At 34.8% G+C, this 22,057-nt stretch overlaps 1 protein-coding gene across 4 annotated transcripts in view; it reads left to right on the forward strand.

Annotated features, from left to right (window-relative positions):
* Positions 1 to 22,057, forward strand: part of MINDY3 (MINDY lysine 48 deubiquitinase 3) — a 103,421-nt gene that overhangs the window by 76,683 nt on the left and 4,681 nt on the right. For 2 of the 4 annotated variants that reach the window (XM_023734322.1, XM_023734323.1), the window contains exons 11-15: positions 4,661 to 4,733; positions 14,697 to 14,769; positions 17,324 to 17,411; positions 17,697 to 17,773; positions 21,856 to 21,927. In XM_023734322.1, the coding sequence (XP_023590090.1) occupies positions 4,661 to 4,733; positions 14,697 to 14,769; positions 17,324 to 17,411; positions 17,697 to 17,773; positions 21,856 to 21,904 (360 nt within the window). In that variant the 3' untranslated portion in view covers positions 21,905 to 21,927. The remainder of the gene's footprint in view (positions 1 to 4,660; positions 4,734 to 14,696; positions 14,770 to 17,323; positions 17,412 to 17,696; positions 17,774 to 21,855; positions 21,928 to 22,057) is intronic. The other 2 variants (XM_004379661.3, XM_023734325.1) reach the window with 1 other exon arrangement.

A 22,057-nucleotide genomic window follows, 5' to 3' on the forward strand; every position in this document is an offset into this window, starting at 1 on the left:
TAAGACCATATGGCCTGCAAAGCCTAAAATATTTACTAGCCAACTGTCTTAGTCATCTAGTGCTGCTCTAACAGAAATACCACAAGTGGATGGCTTTAACAAAGAGAAGTTTATTCTCTCACATTCCATAGGCTACAAGTCCTAATACAGGGCATCAGCTCCAGGAGAAGTCCCCCTCTTTCCTTCAGCTCTGGAGGAAGGTCCTTGTGATGCGTCAGTCTTCCCTTGGTTTGGAAACATCTCAGCACAAGAACCTCAGGCCCAAAGGACATGCTTTGCTCCCAGCACTGCTTTCTTGGTGGTATGAGGTTCCCATGTGTCTCTGCTCATTTCTGTCTTTTGTATCTCAAAAGAGACTGGCTTAAGACATTAATCTTGTAGACTACATCAACATAACTGCCACTAATCCACCTCATTACATCGTAGTGATTGAATTTACAACACTTAAGGAAATCACATCAGATTACAAAGTGGTACACAATTGTACAGTACTGGGAGACATGACCCAGCCAAGCTGACAGATATTTTTTGGGGGCACAATTCAATCCGTGACACTAACCCATTCCAGAAAAAGTTTGCTGACCTCTGCTCTAAATGAACATTTGATAAAGTAGAGTGCACCAAGACCTTTGCCAAAGATTTAGCTGATCTCTTTATATCAGACTAGCATGTATAGCTTATTCAAGCAAGAATGACACATTTTCTAAAGCCCAAGTCTTTTATATATTTATAACTAACCAGGAGCAAGAGATAATGCAGTGAACTTTTCATTAAGTCTGCTTTAATTCTTCACTACATTAGTGTCTTAGGCTGGGTTCTCTAGAGAAGCAAAACCAGTAAAGCATATAAATATATACAGAGAGAGATTTACATCAAGGAAGCAGCTCACGCGATTGTAGAGGCTGGAACATCCGAAGTCCATGGATCAGTATGGAGGCTTCTCTTGATTCATGTAGCCACAGGGGCTGGCGAACCCAAGATGGGCAGGTTGGAGAGCAGGGCTCTTCCTCACAGGCTGTGAAGATCGACGAATCCCAAGATTGGCAGGCAAGACCACAAGGCTTCTCCTGATTCACGTAGCTGCAGGGGCTGGCAAACCTAAGATTGGTAGGTCGGAGAGCAGGGCTCCCTCTCACGGTCTTTGAAGACTGACGAATCCCTAGAGCGGCAGATAAGATGATAGCTCAAGTCCCAAGAACCAGAGGTCAGACGAACAGGCAGCAGTCACAGGATCCAGAGCGAGCAAAAAAGCCAGAACGTCTGCTTATATTCTGATGCAGGCCACACCCCCAAGAAACTCCCTTTCAACTGATTGACTACTCACAGCAGATTCCATCATGAGAGCGATCACATATAAACACTGAGAATCATGGCCCAGCCAAGTTGACACATAATCTTAACCATCACAATTAGCATAGTATATTTTTTATTTTATAACATTTGGAATTTAGAGACAAGGGCATCAGGTAACTCTCTTTAATCTCTTTTTGTTCTCTTGAGTTTTCTGAAGTCTTTAAAATGCTAGAGAATTTGATATAAACCTTCTTCAGTGACTAAAAATTGTGAAATCTGCCTTGCTTCCCCAACTTGATAAGCAGTGATAATTTCCCAGAACTTAACTACGAATTAATATTAAAGTAATGCTTTAATTATATTCTCTGCCACCCCATCCTCTAAAAAGATTCTTCTCTTTTTTGATCAAGAAAAAGCCTGATATTCTTTTTCCATCTCTTTAGACCATAGTTTTAAGTAATATTTTAAAACTCAAACTTTTCCTCATCAGTTATTAGTAACTAAGAAATGCTGAAATAGGACAGATGGTGAAGGAGGCAATGACTGTATCCTCATCTTGTTCTCCTGTAAATTCCCCCTTGCATAAAATCTGATCTACAGCTTCTCAGCCAGAATTTCAGTTATGGTGTTCATACACAAATTCCAACAGCCATTCTAAAGAGAAGACTTTTAAAAAAAGAAAAAAGGAAGTAAGATTGGGAATTGTTAAGGGACCTAAAGCTTATAGTAGAATAAAAGTAGAAATTATTGCAATTAAGGATTGAGAATGACAAAGGAAGCTAAGGAATGATAAACCCCAGTGTTCATAATTGCTCCCTAAATCTTACAAAAGGGACAGAGCTGACACTGCAGTGCTTGTTTTGGCCCAGCAGAGCTAAGGCTGTATTGGTGGTGTATAAGAAAAAGAGGGTTTTAAGAAATACTGTTCAAAATAGGTTGTGTCATGGCTGAATTGTGTCCCCCAAAAATATGTGTATCGATTTAGCTAGGCTATGATTTCCAGTATTGTGTGATTGTCCACCATTTTGTCATCTGATGTGATTTTCTTAATGTGTCATAAATCCTATCTCTATAATGTTAATGAGATGGGATTAGTGGCAGTTATGTTAATGAAGCAAGACTCAGTCTACAAGATTAGGTTGTGTCTTAAGCCGATCTCTTTTGAGATATAAAAGACAGAAGGGAGCAGAAAGACATGGGGACCTCATAACACCAAGATACAAGAGCCAGAAGAATGGCACGTCATTTGGACCCAGGGTGCCTGCACTGAGAAGCTCCTCCGCCAGGGGAAGATTGATGACAAGGACCTTCCCCGAGAGCTGACAGAGAGAAACCCTTCCCCTGGAGTTGGCACCCTGAATTCAGACTTCTAGCCTCCTAGACTGTGAGAGAATAAACATCTGTTTGTTGAAGCCATCCGCTAGTGGTATTTCTGTTATAGCAGCACTAGATAAATAAGACAGGTTGTGTGAATATAACCCAAGAATCTTCAGTATACCAAAACCACAAATACATTCTTTCTTGACCCAGCAATCCCACTATGATGATACATTTTACAGACATAACTACACATGTATGAAATGATATGTTCAAATTTATTTTGTGCTGCATTGTTTATAATAGCAAAAGATTAGAATCCAAGTGTCCAGCAATAAAGGACTGGATCATAAAATCAGAAAGGCACTGAAAGTTAGGCCAGAGTAAATAAAGCATGCCACTTAGCAGGTACACTACCTGCAAAATAACATCATTGAAAATGCAATTTCTATCAAGGGATGGGAAATGGGAAATAATTAATTGTACGTTACCAGTTATTACTAATGTTATAAAATGTCAGATGGTATTTTTATTATTTTTTATTGTAACACCTAAAAAATGTGTAAGACCTTATATAGATTACTTTGTTACGGTTCCCATTTCTGTTGGTCACATAAACAGAACATTGTATTAATGTTTTCAGAAACCCAGTCCTCATGGTTGGATCAGAACTGCTCTAATTTTTATAGTTTGTTCCTTAATTTGTGAACAGAGTAAGGGTGAGATGATTAGGACAAAAGTTAATTAATACATTTCTTACAAAAATTTGTATCTGTAGGAGAACAGTATTTTATATTTTTATTTAAAATTTTTACCCCACAACTTCTTAAAAAGGACTCGAGGTGATAGGAAGAGATGTTCTCTGGTGAGGTTTGTCTGCAAGAACACAATTAAAGTCAAACGTTTAGGCCAAAGCTAAGACTAGAAGAAAAAAAATTGGAGGCTAAATTCTAGATTCATGTTGGTTAAGAGTAGACTTTCATAGCAGCTTAGATATGTGGAGTGAAGGTTTTGAAGCATCAAATGTAATGTTGAATTTTTGTGCTTAGAATTTGGTGAATAGTAATATTGCTTATTGTGACAAAGAAATTAGTCATGATATATAGAGTTAGTTTTATGGGGAAAAGAAATAATTCTGCTATTAGGACGTTCCTTTACAAAAAATTAAAATTCTAAGCATGCAGAACTTGTTTAACTGATCTTTGACTAGGTATTGGTATAACATGCTACTAAAGTAATAAATCTCAAATGTATTGCTGTGTAATTTCTGTATTCTTTGCTATAATGAATCTCTGAATTTGTGATTATTTAGAACTGGAGTATATTTTAAGTTATATTTTTTCTTGCCTGGACAGTTGAAGCAAATATATAAGTCATTATTTTTGTCAGATTGCATATTTATAGTAACTGTCTATAATATGGAAATCCTGGTGCAATAATGGTTAAGAGCTATAGTTGCTAACCAAAAGGTCGACAGTTCAAATCTACCAGGTGCTCCTTGGAAACTCTATGGGACAGTTCTACTCTGTCCTACAGGGTCGCTATGAGTTGGAATTGACTCGATGGCAATGGGTTAGGTTTTTTGGTTTTATCTTCTAATATAAGGAGCCCTGGTGGTGCAGTGGTTAAGGGTTCGGCTGCCAACCTAGAGGTTGGCATTTGAAATTCACCAGCCACTCCATGGAAAGAAGACATGGTAATTTGCTTCTGTAAAGATTACAGCCTTGGAAACCCTGTGAGGCAGTTCTACTCTGTCCTATAGGGTCACTATGAGTCAGAATCAACTCGACAGCAACGGGCATCTGTATAATATAGTTTTCAAGTGTTTTATATAAAGAACCGCATATAATTCTCAACAGTTGTCTGTGGCTAAAGTATTAGTCCCATTTTTTCAGAGAGACTTTGCGACTTATCTAGTCATACACCTGTGATATAGATGTGACTCAGAGTCTTCTGACTCCAGATGTTATAATTTCCTCAGTTTTTGTTTTGTTTGTTTTTAATTCTATGCTTTTGTAGCTATTTGATAGAATGCTTTATATCTTTTCAGGATATGGCTTTAGTTGCCCCTGAGGCTCCTTCAGAACAAGCCAGGAGAGTTTTTCAAACCTATGATCCAGAAGGTAAAAGATTTTATTATTTTATTAACATTGACTCTCTGTTTTATATCTTTATATATTTGAAATACACTGATACTTATTTGAGTTTTATTCAAAAGGCTTATTGAATTATTGAATGAAGTTTAGGTTGTATTTCTTCAAAACTTTAAGTGGAAAATGCGAAACAGGAACAAATACAATAGCACACTTACAAGCTATTCAAGTTCTGTCATGGTATAACATTTTCATGTTTCTTGGAGTACTGGAGTTATTATTGTTAATTGAATCTTGACCTCTTTCAAGGGTAGAAGAATACCACTTTCTGAACAAGATCTTTGAAAAGTAAATTGCTTTCTTTATTTGTTTACCTAAATGAATATTAAATAAACAAATCTTCTGGAATATTTGTATAATTAATTTTGCTAGGAAAAGATATGGACAAAAAGAAAATCATCTTTATCATTCTCTATACTGTGAGTAGCTGTTCTACCTAATTAACAAAATACAGTTTTGAAAAGTTCATATACGTATCATTAAGATGTTCACTGTATCATTGGTACCTGGGTTATTTTGATCACCTTTGCATTTATGTATGGAGGTAATGGTTTTGACTTAACTATTATAGCTAACTTACTGACTTTTCAAGTATAACTTTAAAGTCAAATTATGTCTTAAAGAAGTTCTACTTTAAATTATCACATAGAAACCTAAGTTGTTAAATCACTACAGTCCTTATAAACTCTTGAATGAATTCAGTTCTCTTTATGAATATTCTTTCTTCTATCTTGACACTTCTTTTATTCTTGGAAATCTGTTCTTTTCCACTGAAAATTTGAGTCACACAGATTCTAAGAATACATCTTTTCTCTTGCCTCTTAACTAGCAGTGTAACTTTAGGCAAGTTTCTTGTAGGTTTATAAATCATTTTTCTTATCTATCAAATGAGAATAATGGCACCTGCTTCTTAAGAGTTATTATGAAGATTAAATGAATAATATTGTGGAAAGCTCCTTGCCATACTTAACACATACTTTATAAATGTGAGTTCTCTTCTCCTTTACACCTCTAGTTAATTGTTGCTTTTATTGGTGTGTTGGCTTGAAGTTAGCTTCTTTCCTTCTTCCACTATGCCTTTCCCTAAGAAACATATCTATATTTTTTTAACTCTTGGAATTAATAATCTTTTAAACCTTTGGCAGTATTTCATTCTATATCTTTAGGTAAGGAAGTAAAAGAGATTTACATCTTTATGTTTTCTCATCCCTAAGTGAAGTTAGCCTCATAGTAAATCAGCAACTTTAACTTGAATCATTGATATGTATAGTTCTTTGAACTATTATCATGGAGGGTGACAAACTTATAGTCATTCTCTTGCCACTTTGAATCTTTTGATGTAAAAGATAGGAAATAAGCAAATCATTTTCATCCTTAAAAGTTTTTAATATATTTAGAGCTAAGAATCAAACTTAAAAAAGGATACTTTTTAGAAACTATAACAAGCTAATTTGAAAATAAAATTAATATAAATAGTGTAATTTGAGATTCAAAAAAAATGTGATTAAAGTGAACTTGAATTAGTCAGAGAGCTATCTTGAAGACTTGAGAATGGAAGGATCACACTGGCAAAGGAGAGTAAGAAGTGAAGAAAGTAATATATGTCTATGAACGCAGGCAAGATATAGCATTCATATACAAGGAAAATCCAGCAAAGTGGCTTGAGTGGAAAGGCAGGGTAGAAGAAGAATAATTATATAGAATTTACAGAAGAAAAGTGATGCTAGAGACAAGAGGTTGTTGCAGTAACCAAGGAAATTAATAGGAAGGCTTGGTTTTATATTGTAAAGAAATGTATTTCAGAGAACGAGTTGAGCAATTTCACGTGATATACCCCTTTCTATGATTTATTTAAGGTGTATATTTTGTTTTCTGCCATCGTTAATCTTTTTCTAGATGCTTACCTTTTGTATACCTCATATTCCAATGGGCAGTACCACTTGCCCAATCTTATACAATAAATACTTGCTGTGTTTCAGAACATATTTGGGGAAATGTTTCTACCCCTGCTGATATTATTTACAGTATAAGAGATAAATTCCTTGCAAAATGGAGTACATTATAATATGTAGGATGGCACAATAGATAAACTGGATATCTTTCCAGAGTTTCCAGCCAGGTCTTTATAAAACCAAAAAAAAAAGAAAAAACCAAACCCATGGCCGTCAAAATCAATTCCGACTCAGAAAAGTTACCGCTTTCCAATATATGACTTATCGTGGAGAACATGAACTCCACTTTCTCATCTAAATATCACTGTTCATGGTAAAGTTATGATAATCTACTCTAAGAAGTAGAACAATTAAAAATAGAATAATTATTTTATTTTATTTTTACTGTTTTCAGTCATTTACAAACCAATCTGCTAATCTTCTTTGATTCCCCCCTACCCCATGACATGCTTTTGTTTCAAGATTTGAACAAATCAAGCCTTCTGAGAACACTTAATATACTAACAGTTTTTATATTAAATAGGCTTCTAGGTAGTTCCACTTTCCATTTAGCAGGGGCTGATGTGGGAATAACTGTCCTTTGTCACCCTCTTCAGACTACTTGCAGAATAATTGACTTATGGGGAAGCTGAAGAAAAGAGAATTTGAGTTCTGGTACTCACGAGTATCTTTGTACCTTTATCTCACTCCCCACATCGCCCTAGCTCAACCCCTGGTGCTACACATATATATATGATATTTAGGTAGACCTGTGTTAGTACCATTAACACTATACTTTAGGTATATAATGAATTAAATGGACTAGTGCAGCTAAAAGGAGCCCTCGTGGCACAGTGGTTAAAGTGCTCAGCTGCTAACTGAAAGGTCTGTGATTTGAACCCACCAGCCACTCTGCAGGAGAAAGATGTGGCAGCCTGCTTCCGTAAAGATTTACAGCCTTGGAAACCCTATGGGGCAATTCTGCTATGTCCTATGGTGTCGCCATGAGTTGGAATCGACTTGATGGCAATAGGTTTAGTTTAGCGCGTCTAATCACCACTTGTGATGTTGCCTCTATGAGACCATATCTTGTGTCCTAAACAAGTGACTTATTAATGATCTTTTGAAACATAAATATGACCTGTCTAAAAATAATAATAAGGTCTGACATTTGCATGGAATGTTACAAATTTTAAAGCATTTTATCTGCATAGTCTTATTAAATCCTTAATATAAACCTATGAGATAGGCAATTACCATCACCATTTTGTTCTTAAGACAACCAGCCTTGTGAAAGGTTAAGTCATGCCCCAGAGCCACGTACCTGATTGTGAGAACTGAGACTAGATTCTAAGGGTCTGTTAGGAGATCAAGCAATCTTTCCCTCACTCTCTGCTACCAATATTACCTTTTAAAGACTAAAATCATAAAGAGGCATTTTTACCTTTTCTAATGCCAAAGATGAGGAAATTGAAGGTTTTTACCAACTTCTGCAGTCCAAAATTGATCAAACATGCAATCAAGACACATTGATAATTACTGGTGATTGAATGTGAAAGTTGGAAACGAAGAAGGATCTACAGTTGGAAAATATGGCCTTGGTAATAGAAATGACACTGGAGATGACATGATAGAATTTTGCAAGACCAACAACTTATTCATTGCAAATACCTTTTTTCAACAACATAAATGACAACTAGATAGAAAACACAGGAATCAACTACCTGTGGAAAGAGACAATGGAAAAGCTCACTGTCATCAGTCAGAACAAGGCCAGGGGCCAACTGTGAAACAGACTATCAGTTGCTCATATGCAAGTTTAAATTGAAACTGAAGAAAATTAAAACAAGTCCACTAGAACCAAAATATGACCTTAAGTATATCCCACTTTAATTTGGAGACCATCTCAAGAATAGATTTGACGCATTCATTGAACACTAATGACTGAAGCCCAGACAAGTTGTGGGATGACATCAAAGACGTCATACGTGAAGACAGCAAGAGGTCATTAAAAAGACAGGAAAGACCAAAATGGATGTCAGAAGAGACTCTGATACTTGCTCTTGAATGTCAGGTTGCTAAAGAAGATGGAAGAAAAGATGAAGTAAAATAGCTGAATAGAAGATTTTAAAGGGCAGCTGGAGAAGACAAAGTATTATAAAGAAATGTGCGAAAGACGCAGAGTTAGAAAACCAAAAGGGAAGAACATGCTTGGCATTTCTCAAGCTGAAAGGACTGAAGAGAAAATTCAAGCCTTGAGCTGCAATAGTGAAGGATTCTATGAGCAAAATACTGAACGACGCAGGAAGCATCAAAAGAAGATGGAAGGAATACACAGAGTCACTGTACCAAAATTAATTGGTTAACGTTCAGTCATTTCAGGACATAGCATATGATCAGGAACTAATGGTACTTAAGAAAGAGGTCCAAGCTGCACTGAAGGCGTTGGCGAAATACAAGGCTCCAGGAATTGACGGAATACCAATTGAGATGTTTCAGCAAATGGATGCAGTGCTGGAAGTGCTCACTCGTATATGCCAAGAAATTTGGAAGACAGCTGCCTGGCCAACCAATTGGAAGAGATCCATATTTATGCCTATTCCAAAGAAAGGTGATCCAACTGATTGCAGAAATTACCAAACAATATCATTAATATCACACACAAGTAAAATTTTGCTGAAGATCATTCAAAAGTGGCTGCAGCAGTACAGTGACGGAGAACTGCCAGAAATTCAAGCCAGATTCACAAGAGGACATGGAACAAGGGATACCATTGCTGATGTCAGATGGATTCTGGCTGAAAGTAGAGAATATCAGAAAGATGTTTACCTGTGTTTTATTGACTGTGCAAAGACATTCAGCTGTATGGATCACAATAAATTATGGATAACATTAAGAAGATATGGGAATTCCACAACACTTAATTGTGCTCATGTGGAACCTGTACACCGACCAAGAGGCAGTCGTTCAAACAGAACAAGGGGATACTGCATGGTTTAAAATCAGAAAAGGTGTGCATCAGGGTTATATCCTTTCGCCATACTTATTCAGTCTGAAGGCTGAGCAAATAATGCGAGAAGTTGGACTATATGAAGAAGAACGTGACGTCAGGATTGGTAGAAGACTCATTAACAACCTGCAATATACAGATGACACAACCTTGCTTGCTGAAAGTAAAGAGGACTTGAAGCAGTTACTGATGAAGATCAAAGACTGTAGCCTTCAGTGTGGATTACACCTCAACATAAAGAAAAGAAAAATCCTCACAGCCAATAAGCAACATCATGATAATTGGAGAAAATATTGAAGTTGTCAAGGATTTCATTTTACTTGAATCCACAGTCAACACCCATGGAAGCAGCAATCAAGAAATCAAACAACATATTGCTTTTCAATTGCCTCGTGTGCATGTGAAAGCTGAACAATGAATAAGGAATACCGAAGAAGAATTGATGCCTTTGAATTATGGTGTTGGCTAAGAATATTGAATGTACCATGAACTGCCAGATGAGTGAACAAATCTTTCTTGGAGGAAGTACAGCCAGAATGCTCCTTGGAAACAAGGATAGCGAAACTTCATCTCATGTACTTTGGACATGTTATCAGGATGGACCAGTTCCTGGAAAAGAACATCATGCTTGGTAGGGTAGGGGTAAAGGGGTTCAAGGAAAAAGAGGTAGACCCTTGAAGAGATGAATTGACACAGTAGCTACAACAATGGGCTCAAACATAGCAACGATTGTGAGGATGGCACAGGACCGGGCAGTGTTCCATTCTGTTATACTTAGTGTCACTATGAGTCAAAACCGACCTGATGGCACTTAACAACAACAACAACGAATTTAAGTTTCTTTTGACTGTTACTTGTAATTTACTGGAACATGGATTTCATATTGCCTCTCATTCTAATTGAGCAATTAGAGTAATCTCTATTTTAGATTCTTTAGAATCTTGAAACCAAAACCAAACCCATTGCCATCAAGTCAATTCGAAATTATAAAATACTTATAAAATAAGGTCAAAGTATATTTTTGAACAGTTAATTTCTCATTTGGAATACTAATAACATTTTAATTTCAGCAAAACTTTGGCAAATCCTCTCTAATTACTTGGTTCAGTTTAATGAATAATCCCAAATTCAGAAATAAAAATAAACTAGTGTATGTGTGACAGAGCTTAAAAGAAATCAGTTATCAAGCCTATCAGGTTTTACACTTGGGCTTTAGAGAATGTCCATAGTTTATTTTTTGTTTCTTTTGTGAGGGGAAAGTGCTGCTTTATATTCAAGTTCATGTTTTATAGAAATTTTTGTAAAATAGAAAGAATAGTGATGAAGGTAAATTGATAATGTGATCAAAGATACTAGAGAAGAAAAGATTTAGATGCGCCTCTGAATATCAGAAAATTTCTAAGATGCTGAAAGAGCTCCAGTTGGTATCAAATATCCTGGGTTCAAATCCCAGCTCTTTTATTTACTAGCTATATTGGGCAAGTTCCTAACCTGTTCTCTCATCCATAAAATGGACTTTATTTTATTTGTTAATAATGTTGTGTTTTCTGTGAAGTTTTACACAGCATTTTAGGTTTGTATTCAATGATTTCTACACAAGTTGTTTAGTGACATGGTTACATTCTTCACAAAATGGAGTTAATTTTAATATCTGCTTTACATGATTATTACATTACTTTTCCATATTCAATTTAATAAATTGACCATATTGTTGTTGCTTTAAAAAATCAAAAAATGTAATGTAGGGCTTAATTCTTCAGTGATCTCCAAAGACACTGGAGTCACTGTCACTGCACTCTACAGGATGGTATTTGAAATGGTAGTCACAGGTTTTCACATTACACGCAATGAATTTTTTTGTTTTGTTTCTGTATCTTCTCACTCCCTAATCTCTGATAGAATCATGTACATCTCAGGAAGCAACACTATTGGAGAAAGAGATAAATGTTTTGGTTAAAAAAGAGCCCTTAAGTTGCTAAGGTATTACTGACAGGCTTCGTTTGTCTGAATGATTTCAGTGTGCCGAATTTTTTTCCTAATCTTCAGGAATAACCGTCTATTGTAGATATACTGAGCTTAATATACACCTTGGACATTCTCTGGAAATTGCCTTTGTTTTATTCAGACCTATTAGACTCTCCCCTTTATCCCTTAGTTACTCAGAATGGAAATCATGATTGATATATCTTTCTTTTTAAAGTCCAACTCTGATGTCTTCACAATTAAGAAATAGTTACCTACGAAATTTCTAACTCACTTAACTTTCATTCTCCTTTTCCATCACTACTCTTTTGGCACTGCATCAACCTAGGAGCTTGAGACTGTTTACAGTCTTTTTGCTGGTATAAACCTATTTTTTTATTTTTAAACAAGCAGCCTTTTCTCCTTTCCAAATGTTTTAAAACACAATTTAACTGTAGTACAATATTTGCAGTAGGTGCTTACCATCACAACGGCTGTACTCTCTTATTTTCCCCACCTTATGATCCCTATTCTTGTGAGTTTCAAAGCCTATAGAACTTTGTCTTATATGCATGTAGTTAATTGCTACCAATGTATTCAAGTTCTACTTTTTCTTTTAGCACTCCTTAGATCTGCTCAACTAGTCCACAAACTGCACTCTCTCAGATTTCTTTACTGTTGCTGTTAAGGTCTTATCATTATTGTGTCTTTCTGTCTTCTACTTATTTCCACATTCTCTAAGGAATCAGTTGACCAAATGCTAGATGACCTAGGTTTCATCTGTTTTTAGACTTACTGATTCTGTTCTTTTTCTGAAGGAGTTACCTTTGTAGGTAGGATTGATTTAAGGATTAATGTAACATATCAAAATAAATTTTTAAGAGATAAGCAATTTCCACATCTCCTCCTCTAATCTTAAAATATTAAAAAAAATTGTTACTCTTTAGTTTTAAAATAATATATGTACAAATATAGAGTCACCAACTTAGTACAGTTGTTATTCTCTAGTACGTTCGTGTTTAAAAGATGTGACGCCCATAAATACCTTAAAAATGTTTTGGCAAGTTTAAGCCTGAGGTTAGTCATGTATAAGTTGAGCCACTTTGTTCTTTTCGTTGTTGTTGTTTGCATCTGTATTCAGCAAATTAGCTCTTTCTGGGAGTGGGAGCTGCATTGTAGATTATGGTTTCTGACATATGATTGCCAGCCATTACTAAAGATATGCCATTCAGTGCTTATGAACAACAGTGTAATGCACACTGCTTCTGTCAAGTAGTAGCGATAGCCTATGATATACATGATAATAACCCTTAAACACAGAAAGCTATCCTGTCTGCTTGTGGCCAGTTAAAGCCTGTTCTACATTTGGAGATTCTGAGCTTTTAGCTGTGACTTAACTAAGCAAAATAAATAATTTTTTTCTACCTTTCAGAGTCATTAAAGCCAAGCTTACAAAGCTTGAATGTTTTTCCAAGTGCCCTCAAACAAGTTCTTCTCTATTCCATTTATCTCAAATTAATAGTAACTTGACATTGGAATTACTGTAAACTTTCACTTAAAAATTGTTCATTTTTAATTATCCTAAATGATTCTGAGCCTTTTAGTCAAGGCCAATCTCTGTTCAAATGGATAAGCATCTACTTATGAGGTTTAAGAATAGAAAAGACCTTTTTTAAAAATCATAACTTCTTCATTTCCTCTCTGACAGTGTACATTCTACATCCTGAAAGAGTAACCTGTTGCCATCGAGTCAATTCCGACTCATAGCGACCCTATAGGACAGAATAGAACTGCCCCATGGGGTTTTCAAGGATTCAAACTGCCAACCTTTTGGTTAACAGCTGAGCTCTTGACCACTGTGCCACCAGGGCTCCCCAGAAAGAGTAACTACCTTTTATTCTGTAGTTTGATTATAGAAACAGGGCTTTTGGACATTTTGTTCTCCATGGCAAGATTAAAAAAAAAATAAAACACCTAATCCCTGAAAAGGATATCATGTTAAAAGTTGATTTAAAACTGAGACAGTCTTCAGGAATGAGTAAATGGATAGGGGAGGTCAGGCACTGTACATTTAAGGGAATAAACAACTTACTTGTTTAAAACTACTGTAATTTCAAACTCCCCTACAAGCTTTTTGTGTGTGTCATGTTCTGCATCGTCAGAGTTTGGGCCATTTACCAATTCTATTTCCTCATCAAGCCAAAAAAGAGAATATTTTCCATAAAATAGTCTCATCAACTTTTGATTCTGCTCTGCATTTCAAATTTTTAATTAAATTTTTTAATTAAATCTGTGACTTTTATTTAAATCACCAAGTCTGATATACAGACATCTTTTCCTGTTCATTCATATATTGTCAGCTATCTAAGTAATAGTGGATCACTAGCATTCTTTCAAAAGTTAAATGATTTCATGGCAATAGGAAATTATTGGTAAAGAATTTCTTAATTCTATTTCTTAACGGGAATTTGGAAACCCTGGTGGCATAGTGGTTAAGAGTTCGGCTGCTAACCAAAAGGTTGACAGTTCGAATCCACCAGGTACTCCTTGGAAACCCTGTGGAGCAGTTCTACTCTGTCCTGTAGGATCGCTATGAGTCGGAATCGACTTGACAGCGGTGGGTTTTTTGGTTTCATGGGAATTTAAAGGTTTTCTCTGTCAAAAAATATAATTCAGAATCTGTTATAATTGAAGTAGAAAAGAAATTTTACCCATTTAGATATGTAACTGTGTTTAAAGAAGTAATTTGATTTTAAGGTGTCATTGGAGTTCTAATGTAAAAGTTATATGGTTAATTTTTTGTTGGGAAATCACTACCCTTGAACGTAAATCTTTGCCTGTGTACCCAAAAAGCTAATTTAAGGGTGTACCAAATAATAACAGGCATTGAACCTAAAATAAACTTAAATGCTATTTTGTAACTCTTTGTATCCTTTTTATATAATTTTCACTGGAATCTGAGCAGCAATATTAACATTTCTTGAAGTAAATTCTTATTTCAAGTTATTTCTGATATTTTTTTTTTTCCAGATAATGGGTTCATACCTGATTCACTTCTAGAAGATGTGATGAAAGCATTGGACCTTGTTTCAGATCCTGAATAGTAAGCGAAATAAACCAAAAACCAAACCTGTTGCCAAACAGGAAGTGTTATTTGTCCAATTCAAAAAAATCTCATTAAATTTAAAACATTATATACATTTTTGCCTTGCTTTATCTAAACCTGCATATACAAAGCATCACACTTTATATAAAGCAAAGATTTAGGAAGAAATCAGATTAATTCAACATTATAGCAGCAATTTAACATAATAAGCTTCCTGTCCCACACTACGCTTATTGTCCTGCTTTTTAAAAGGTGCTAATGATATAAATAAGTCTTTTTCTATAAACTTTAAATACATTTTTTTCTAACAAAACTTTTTTTTTTAAGATTTTGTAGTTTTCTTTAGTAGTTTTGGTAAAGTAGTGACAGTTCTCTATAATGTAGATATTGTTAGTGTTCCACTTAAATATCCAGCTATCTAGCAGGCCTCTGATTTTAAGTCTTAAAAAAAGATGATCAAAGACATTGAACATTCCCAAATGATTAAATTTAACTGCTCTGAAATCTTTGTAAATGACCCCAGTATATTACAAAATATAGTTTTTCAGTATTGCCTAACATTAATAATTTGTAATTATCTTCATTCTCATTGTTTTGTTTTGTACAATGTTAACATCTACAACTTCTTCATAATTTTGGGATCTTCATTGTCCGTGAGAAAATAGTTCTCGCTCGTTAAGAGGCTACATGTATTGATCAAATTATATTAAAATAAAGATCATCTATGAAAGATCTATGATTTTTCTGCACAACTTTTCTTCTCTCTTTTTTTGTTTTTGTTTTTTACTTCTGCAACTTTTTTATTTGAAACAATGAACAAACAAACTCTAGTATACAAAACATGTAACAAAAGGATTCAACAAAGGCAACATAAACTGTATTGGTATACACAGTGTTTAGAATTTGGTCCTCTTCTGTTTTTAAATGGATTCAGATGTGCTTTCTTTGAAAGTATGAACTGTATATAAACATTTATAAACTAATCACATCTGAATTAATATTTCTCAGTCTTACTACCTAGGGCTATTATTTTATCCATATTCAGTAGTTGGACATAATTCTTGTTTCCAACTTAAAAAGGAGAAATCCAGACAGAGGTGACCTAGTCTAATAAGTGGTATAATGGTAATTATTGTATATCCTCTAAACTGATTTGCAAATAGAGACCATCTTGTTTACACTGCTCCAATTTACAAAAGAGAATTGAACTCTTGAATAGTTTTAACTACTGACGATTCTACTGGTTTTTTGTTGTTTTTTTACATGGAGAAGAGGAAAAAGGAAAAGTTTGTTTTTTTTTTAATTCTTAGATAGCTATATGATATCTGCCTGATTTTCCTTGTTTCACTAGAATACATACATACCTTGAATTATAAAGTTAAATGCAGTTGATTTAATCAAATTGGTTTTTCTATAGGTAGCTAAAAGATTGAACTAATTTATTCTCTCTGTACTTTGGTCTAGTAATGTTTATAAAATATGTGATAGCCCATGAACTAACAGGGCCATATTAATGATTAAATACATTAACTAAATTCAATATAATATGACCTTGGCCTAACTCAGACCTAATAGAATGTTATATCCTTTGCATGTTGTATACTGTATTTTTACACAGATAACATGCAACTTCTACATTTGTTTGCCAAGTGTTCCCTACCCCCATGAGGTATTTTCATAAGTACCACTATGCCAGTTTTGTTTTTGTTTTTGTTTTTTTCACATATTCCTGTATAAAAAAAAGTAGCATGGTGCACTTAAAAAATAATCACTAGGGGAGGGCATGGTTGGCAAACAAACATAGAAGGCATGCGTTATTTATGTAAAAATATGGTAATAGGTATATTTAACTTGACATTATAGTTTGGAAGATAACATGGAGAATATAAAGTTTCTGAAAAGACCATTTTCATTATTAAAACTCTTCAGACTGCAGTCTACTTTTCTATGCCTTCTTTCTACTCACACATACCAATTAATACGTTTCACCAACCTTGGCTACACTGAAATGGTAAAGGTTATGCAAAGCAGTATTCACTTTAAGCTGCTACTGGATAAATATACCACTTACTGTAATTCAGTATACTTTTGCTCTTCAAGAATTATTTCACCTCTTTAAACTTCCAAGTTACATTGTCTAACAATTTTATGCCACTACCTCATTTGATTCTTGAAAAGTTAAATCCTCGTTTGATAAATTCAGGCATACCTATGAAGCAAAGAGGATTTGCCTTTGGCAGATTGGTTATAAGCCTGAGTTCACAAGCCTAGGTTTTTAAATTACTTTACCAAATAAGGAACAATATTCCAAAGTCATCATCATAATTTAAATTTTAAATAGTAACAGATTACTGTGGTTTAAAAATAACCATGTTTTGGCAAATTAGATGTCATTCCTATGTATTTGTCATTAAGGTTCTAAAAAGAACAGCTCTTAGGATTTTTGGCAGGCAAATGTGTTATAGTACCAGTAATTTAATCATGAAGGAAGAAAAATAAGCTTTTTTTTTTTCCTTTGGTATCCACTGTTTTTCTTTTTTTCTCCCCATAGTATAAACCTCATGAAGAACAAATTAGATCCAGAAGGATTAGGAATCATATTATTGGGTCCATTTCTTCAAGAGTTTTTTCCTGATCAGGTAACATAGTTGAGGAACTATATTTATTATTTTGTCGTATTGGAATGATCATCTGTGATTATTTCAGCATTTTTTCTGCTCCTTTAAAATGGCCTGATGTGCAGATATGAGACTGTGAAGGCGCTACTGTTGTGTAAAGATCTTCCAATACAGAGAAGATAGAAGGATATGTGTATTCCAATGCAGTAATTCAGAACTTTGATGGAGTGGGGGGTGGGGGGAGAAGCTCTAGAAATTGGTGTATACACCACTGTATACGTATAGTGATACTGTTTTTCTAAAAAGGTAAAATTCAGAAGTATGCTGACTAAAAAGAGAAAGATTCTCTTCATCTACTCCCCTCCCCATTTTCCTTCTCTCAGGTAACTATTGTTAATAGATTGGTATGTATATTTTCAGAACTTTCTAAATACTAGAAAAGAAGGTAAAAGTCCTACTAGTGACCCTGAGTTCCAGGAGAATTTCAGTTGAGTGGAAGAAAAACTTTTGACTGGAGTTGTGCTGTTTCATATTGGGACATTTCTTCCATTGGGCTTTGGTAGGAGATCAGTTAATAGGAATCTGTGCTAATCTCAATACTCTTGAGTTATGTCTGAGTCATTGGCAAGCCAATTCTATATCCTACGTCTGTCTTTTCTTCTCGTCTAATGGAGGAGTTTTACCACTAAATTGTTTAAATAGGTGTATCGTGGTCACTTCATCAGCATGGTTTAAGTTGAAGTTCATTGTTTTAATAGAAATGCCAATTTCTATTCCACCTCTATAGTAAAAGAGATTTGTTGCCAAGTAGAAAAGTTATTTAAAAAAAAAAAAAATGGTAGAGGGAAAATTTAGAGATGTAATTATTAATTTAATGTCTCAGACTTAAATTGTCTTTAACAGAGTAGACATTATCAGTATTCAATCCTAGCGATTAGAAAACAAAAGGAAGCCGTATTTTCTATACTTGCATCTACCTGTTTGTGGCTATTGTGAGAAAAGGAAGTCAATGAGGTAAAATTCAAGAAATAACTGAGGACATCACAATATAGGCTGTTAGACTTTTAAAAATTTGGCAAGTGTTTCAAGAAAAAATAAATTCATTTTATTTTCTGACATTATTAGAAACGCTCTGTTGGATTGTTTCCTCCTATATGTTCACCTCCAACTACTAGGTTTAATTAGTAGGGATTTCTGAAAGTTCTTTGGGAATCTCATATTGTAGATATCTTGATAAATGTTTAATAAATTTAGCATTTTAAACTTTGAGGCAATAATATTAATTTTACTTTTAATTAGTATATTTTTAAAGCTTGCTATCCAAACATTTGAGATTGATTTCTTAGTTGTTAATATAATGAAAGGAGTCCCTGGATGGCACAAATGGTTAAGCGCTGGACTACTGACTGAAAGGCTGGCAGTTCAAATCCATCCAGAGATAACATTCCTGTTCGTTTTTAATTTAATTTTGGGAAGATTTTGAAAAATTCTTGTGAGGTGAAAACTGAAACAGTTACTACCAACTCTTTTGGAAATATATAATCTTATATTTAGTTAATTACATGGTGCTGCTTATAATAACTTATTAGTTCAAGGAATTAATTTTTTAATTGCAGTATCCTAAAAGTAATTTAAAAGATTCATAGTTTCCTTCCCTTTACATGTAGCAGACTTCTCCATTTAGTTGTACTGTTTGTTCCCTCTAGTCATCTCTTTTGTTTGCTTATTTTCTGCTACTCTTCAGAACAAACTCTCCAACCCAGCTTGGTTGGCCTCCTTGCCTCTATATAGTTCATGCTCTTTCCTAAACCAAAGCATGTGATCCTGCTATTGATTCCCTTTGAGCAATGGGTTCTCAAAGTATGGTCTCTAAAAACTTGTTGAAATTCAAATTATTAGATCCCTTCCCAGACCTAGTGAATCAGAAACTTTGGGGGTTAGGGCCCAGCAATTTGTTTTAACAAGCCCTTCAGGTGATTCTGATGGATGCCACAGATTGAGAACCACTGCTTTAGAGGATGACCTGTCACATTTCCAGTTATTCACATCCAGTAAGAGCTCAGACCCCCTGTGTCACAGGTCTTTTCTCATCATAGCATACACCACCTGATGTCCTCTGTCTCTGTAGTCTCAAAACATGTAGTGACTGTCACTCATTTTGGCCGTTATTAATATACTACTTTGTACCTAATAGACCAACATACTAATATTCAGTAAACATTCTTTATTGAATCAAGCAAGGAATAAATTAAGTTGCAAAACCTGAGTCTGAAGGACAACCAGGAAAATATTTCTCTAACGTCAGTAATCTTTACAAATACTTAAAGTACGGGCTGTGGAAGAGCATTTCTTTGTCATGAGGTAGAAGCTGACTGGGGGGGTAGGGGAGACTGGGAATATTCATAAGCATTTCAAGATAATTTGTTTATAATAAGAATTGCAGCAGCAGCTACCATTTATTAAGCACTTATTACACTTACAAATAGTGCACCAGGCACTATTTGCCTTATAAAGCAGATATTATTATTTTCCCCATTTTGACAGTGAAGAAACTGAGGATTAGAGAATTTAAGAAATTGCTTAATGCCATACAGCTGTAAAGGACTGATTCAAGATTCCAGTGTAGGTCTGTCTAACCCCAGAATCTAAGCACTTTACCACTGTGTTACACTACTTTTTGTTGATGTTTCAGTATTTTATGCCAATTGTTAAAGACTGGGACTAGAGAATATAAATTGTATTAAATTAAAGTGCTTATTTTTTAAGTTAAAGTAAATTTACTCTGAAAATCAAGAGCTAAATCACTTATCTGAGCATCCACTTGTGTTGACTTGTATACAGTTAACGAAATAAAATAATTTATTGATTTTCCTACATTGTGTAAAGCAAAAGTATTTAAAAGAGAGCTTAAATTTTAGTTGGGAATATAAGACATGAAAAGTTAAGAAACATTTAAGCAATCTTTAAAAATAATAGAAGCGATGATACAGAGTAGTATGATTCGTTCCCAAATTAATTATCCTGACAGTTATTACTATAAGGATCCCAATAAGAACCCAACTAGCGTGATTAGGAAAAACTTCATAGGAAAGGTAAGATTTGAATCAGGTCTTGAAAATTGAGAAAGGAGTTGCATAAGTGACGAAAGGAGGAAGAGAGAAGGGTATGAGTGTGTGAAGGGCCAAAAACAAAAGATCTTTTCATGGCAAAATAAGTAATAGGCTTGTCTAAAACAGGATTCAGAAAGGTGAGTGTGGAGACAAGATTGAAAAGTAAATTGGGTTCTGTATTATTTTAGGACTTAATGGTTGTAAATCACAGAGGCTCAGCCTGAATTGGCTTGGCGGGTGTTGCAGGGGAGGTGTTGGGTGGGTGGAGATACAAATTGGAAGGAGTAGCTCACAGGAATTGAAGAATTGAACCACCAAGCATGGAAAAGGTGTGCCACAGAGACCTTGAACACTGCCAGAAGTCTCTTCCATCTCCCATCCTTTCTCTCTAAACTAACTTCATTCTCTTGGCCTATCTTTCTCTAGGAAGCTGAAGCCACAGGTTCTAGCAGTTCTTTTGCTTTAGTTCCAACTGGAAAAAAATTCTCAAGAGGAGCTCTGGCCCCGCTTGGGTCACAAGCTCATACTTGTATCAGTCAGATATGGCCAGGAAGACAAGGGGGATAGACACAGGGAGACTGAGCTATGTTATAGTCCCTGAGGGAAATCACTGGGAGCCAGGCACTTGCAGTGGGACCAGACTGGCAATGGCTTTGAATACTAGGTTGAGGGAGGTGAACTTGACCTTTAGCTAATTGAGAATCAAGGTTAAAACAGTAGGAATAACACGATCAAACTGTTTCTGAAAGTTGAGTCTGATAGTGATTTATTGAATATTATTAAAGTCTCTTTAAGCACTATAATTATATGTTTTCATATCTCACAGTGCTCTTTCACTAATTAAAAGTTGGCAATATTCAAATGACATTTTTGGAATGGAAATCCCTAATTCAATATTGTGGACCAAATTGGAAGTATTGGTGCATATATGTTTGTGGTCTGAATAAAAGTGATATTGCCACTCTTCCATATTTATCGGAAGGAGCAAATTATTCACAACCAGAGAAAATATGGAAATATATTTTAGGGAAATATCTTTGTGTTTTAGAAGCTTGTCCTTTAAAAAAAATCATAGTAATTCACGCTTATAGCTGAAAACGTAAAACAAACTAGCACAGAACACCATATTATGAAAGTCACCTCTTCTCCAGAAGCAAACTGTCATGGTATTTCAGCTTTTAGGTTTTCTTGTCTTTAACTCCATAAATCCAGGTATCTTGCTTTATCAAATGATTCCCCAGTCAAAGGGTGAGTGAGGATTTATAGAAACTTGCATTTTACTTTCAGTTACTGATTAGAAATTGCCTGATATAAAGACATAATTTAAAGTTTTAATAGTGCTTTATTTATAATAGGGCTCCAGTGGTCCAGAGTCTTTTACTGTCTACCACTACAATGGATTGAAGCAATCAAATTATAATGAAAAGGTATGATAATTCACATATTAGTTTGTCTCTAACTGGATTGATGAAATAAATACATGAATACGTAACAATGTTCCATTCCTGTAAAATTGCTACCCAAGGATATTATTCCAGGAGTCACTACTATCACAGT

This window comes from Trichechus manatus, unplaced genomic scaffold, assembly GCF_000243295.1.
Source record: "Trichechus manatus latirostris isolate Lorelei unplaced genomic scaffold, TriManLat1.0 scaffold00067, whole genome shotgun sequence".
In the NCBI taxonomy this organism is placed as follows: domain Eukaryota; kingdom Metazoa; phylum Chordata; class Mammalia; order Sirenia; family Trichechidae; genus Trichechus; species Trichechus manatus.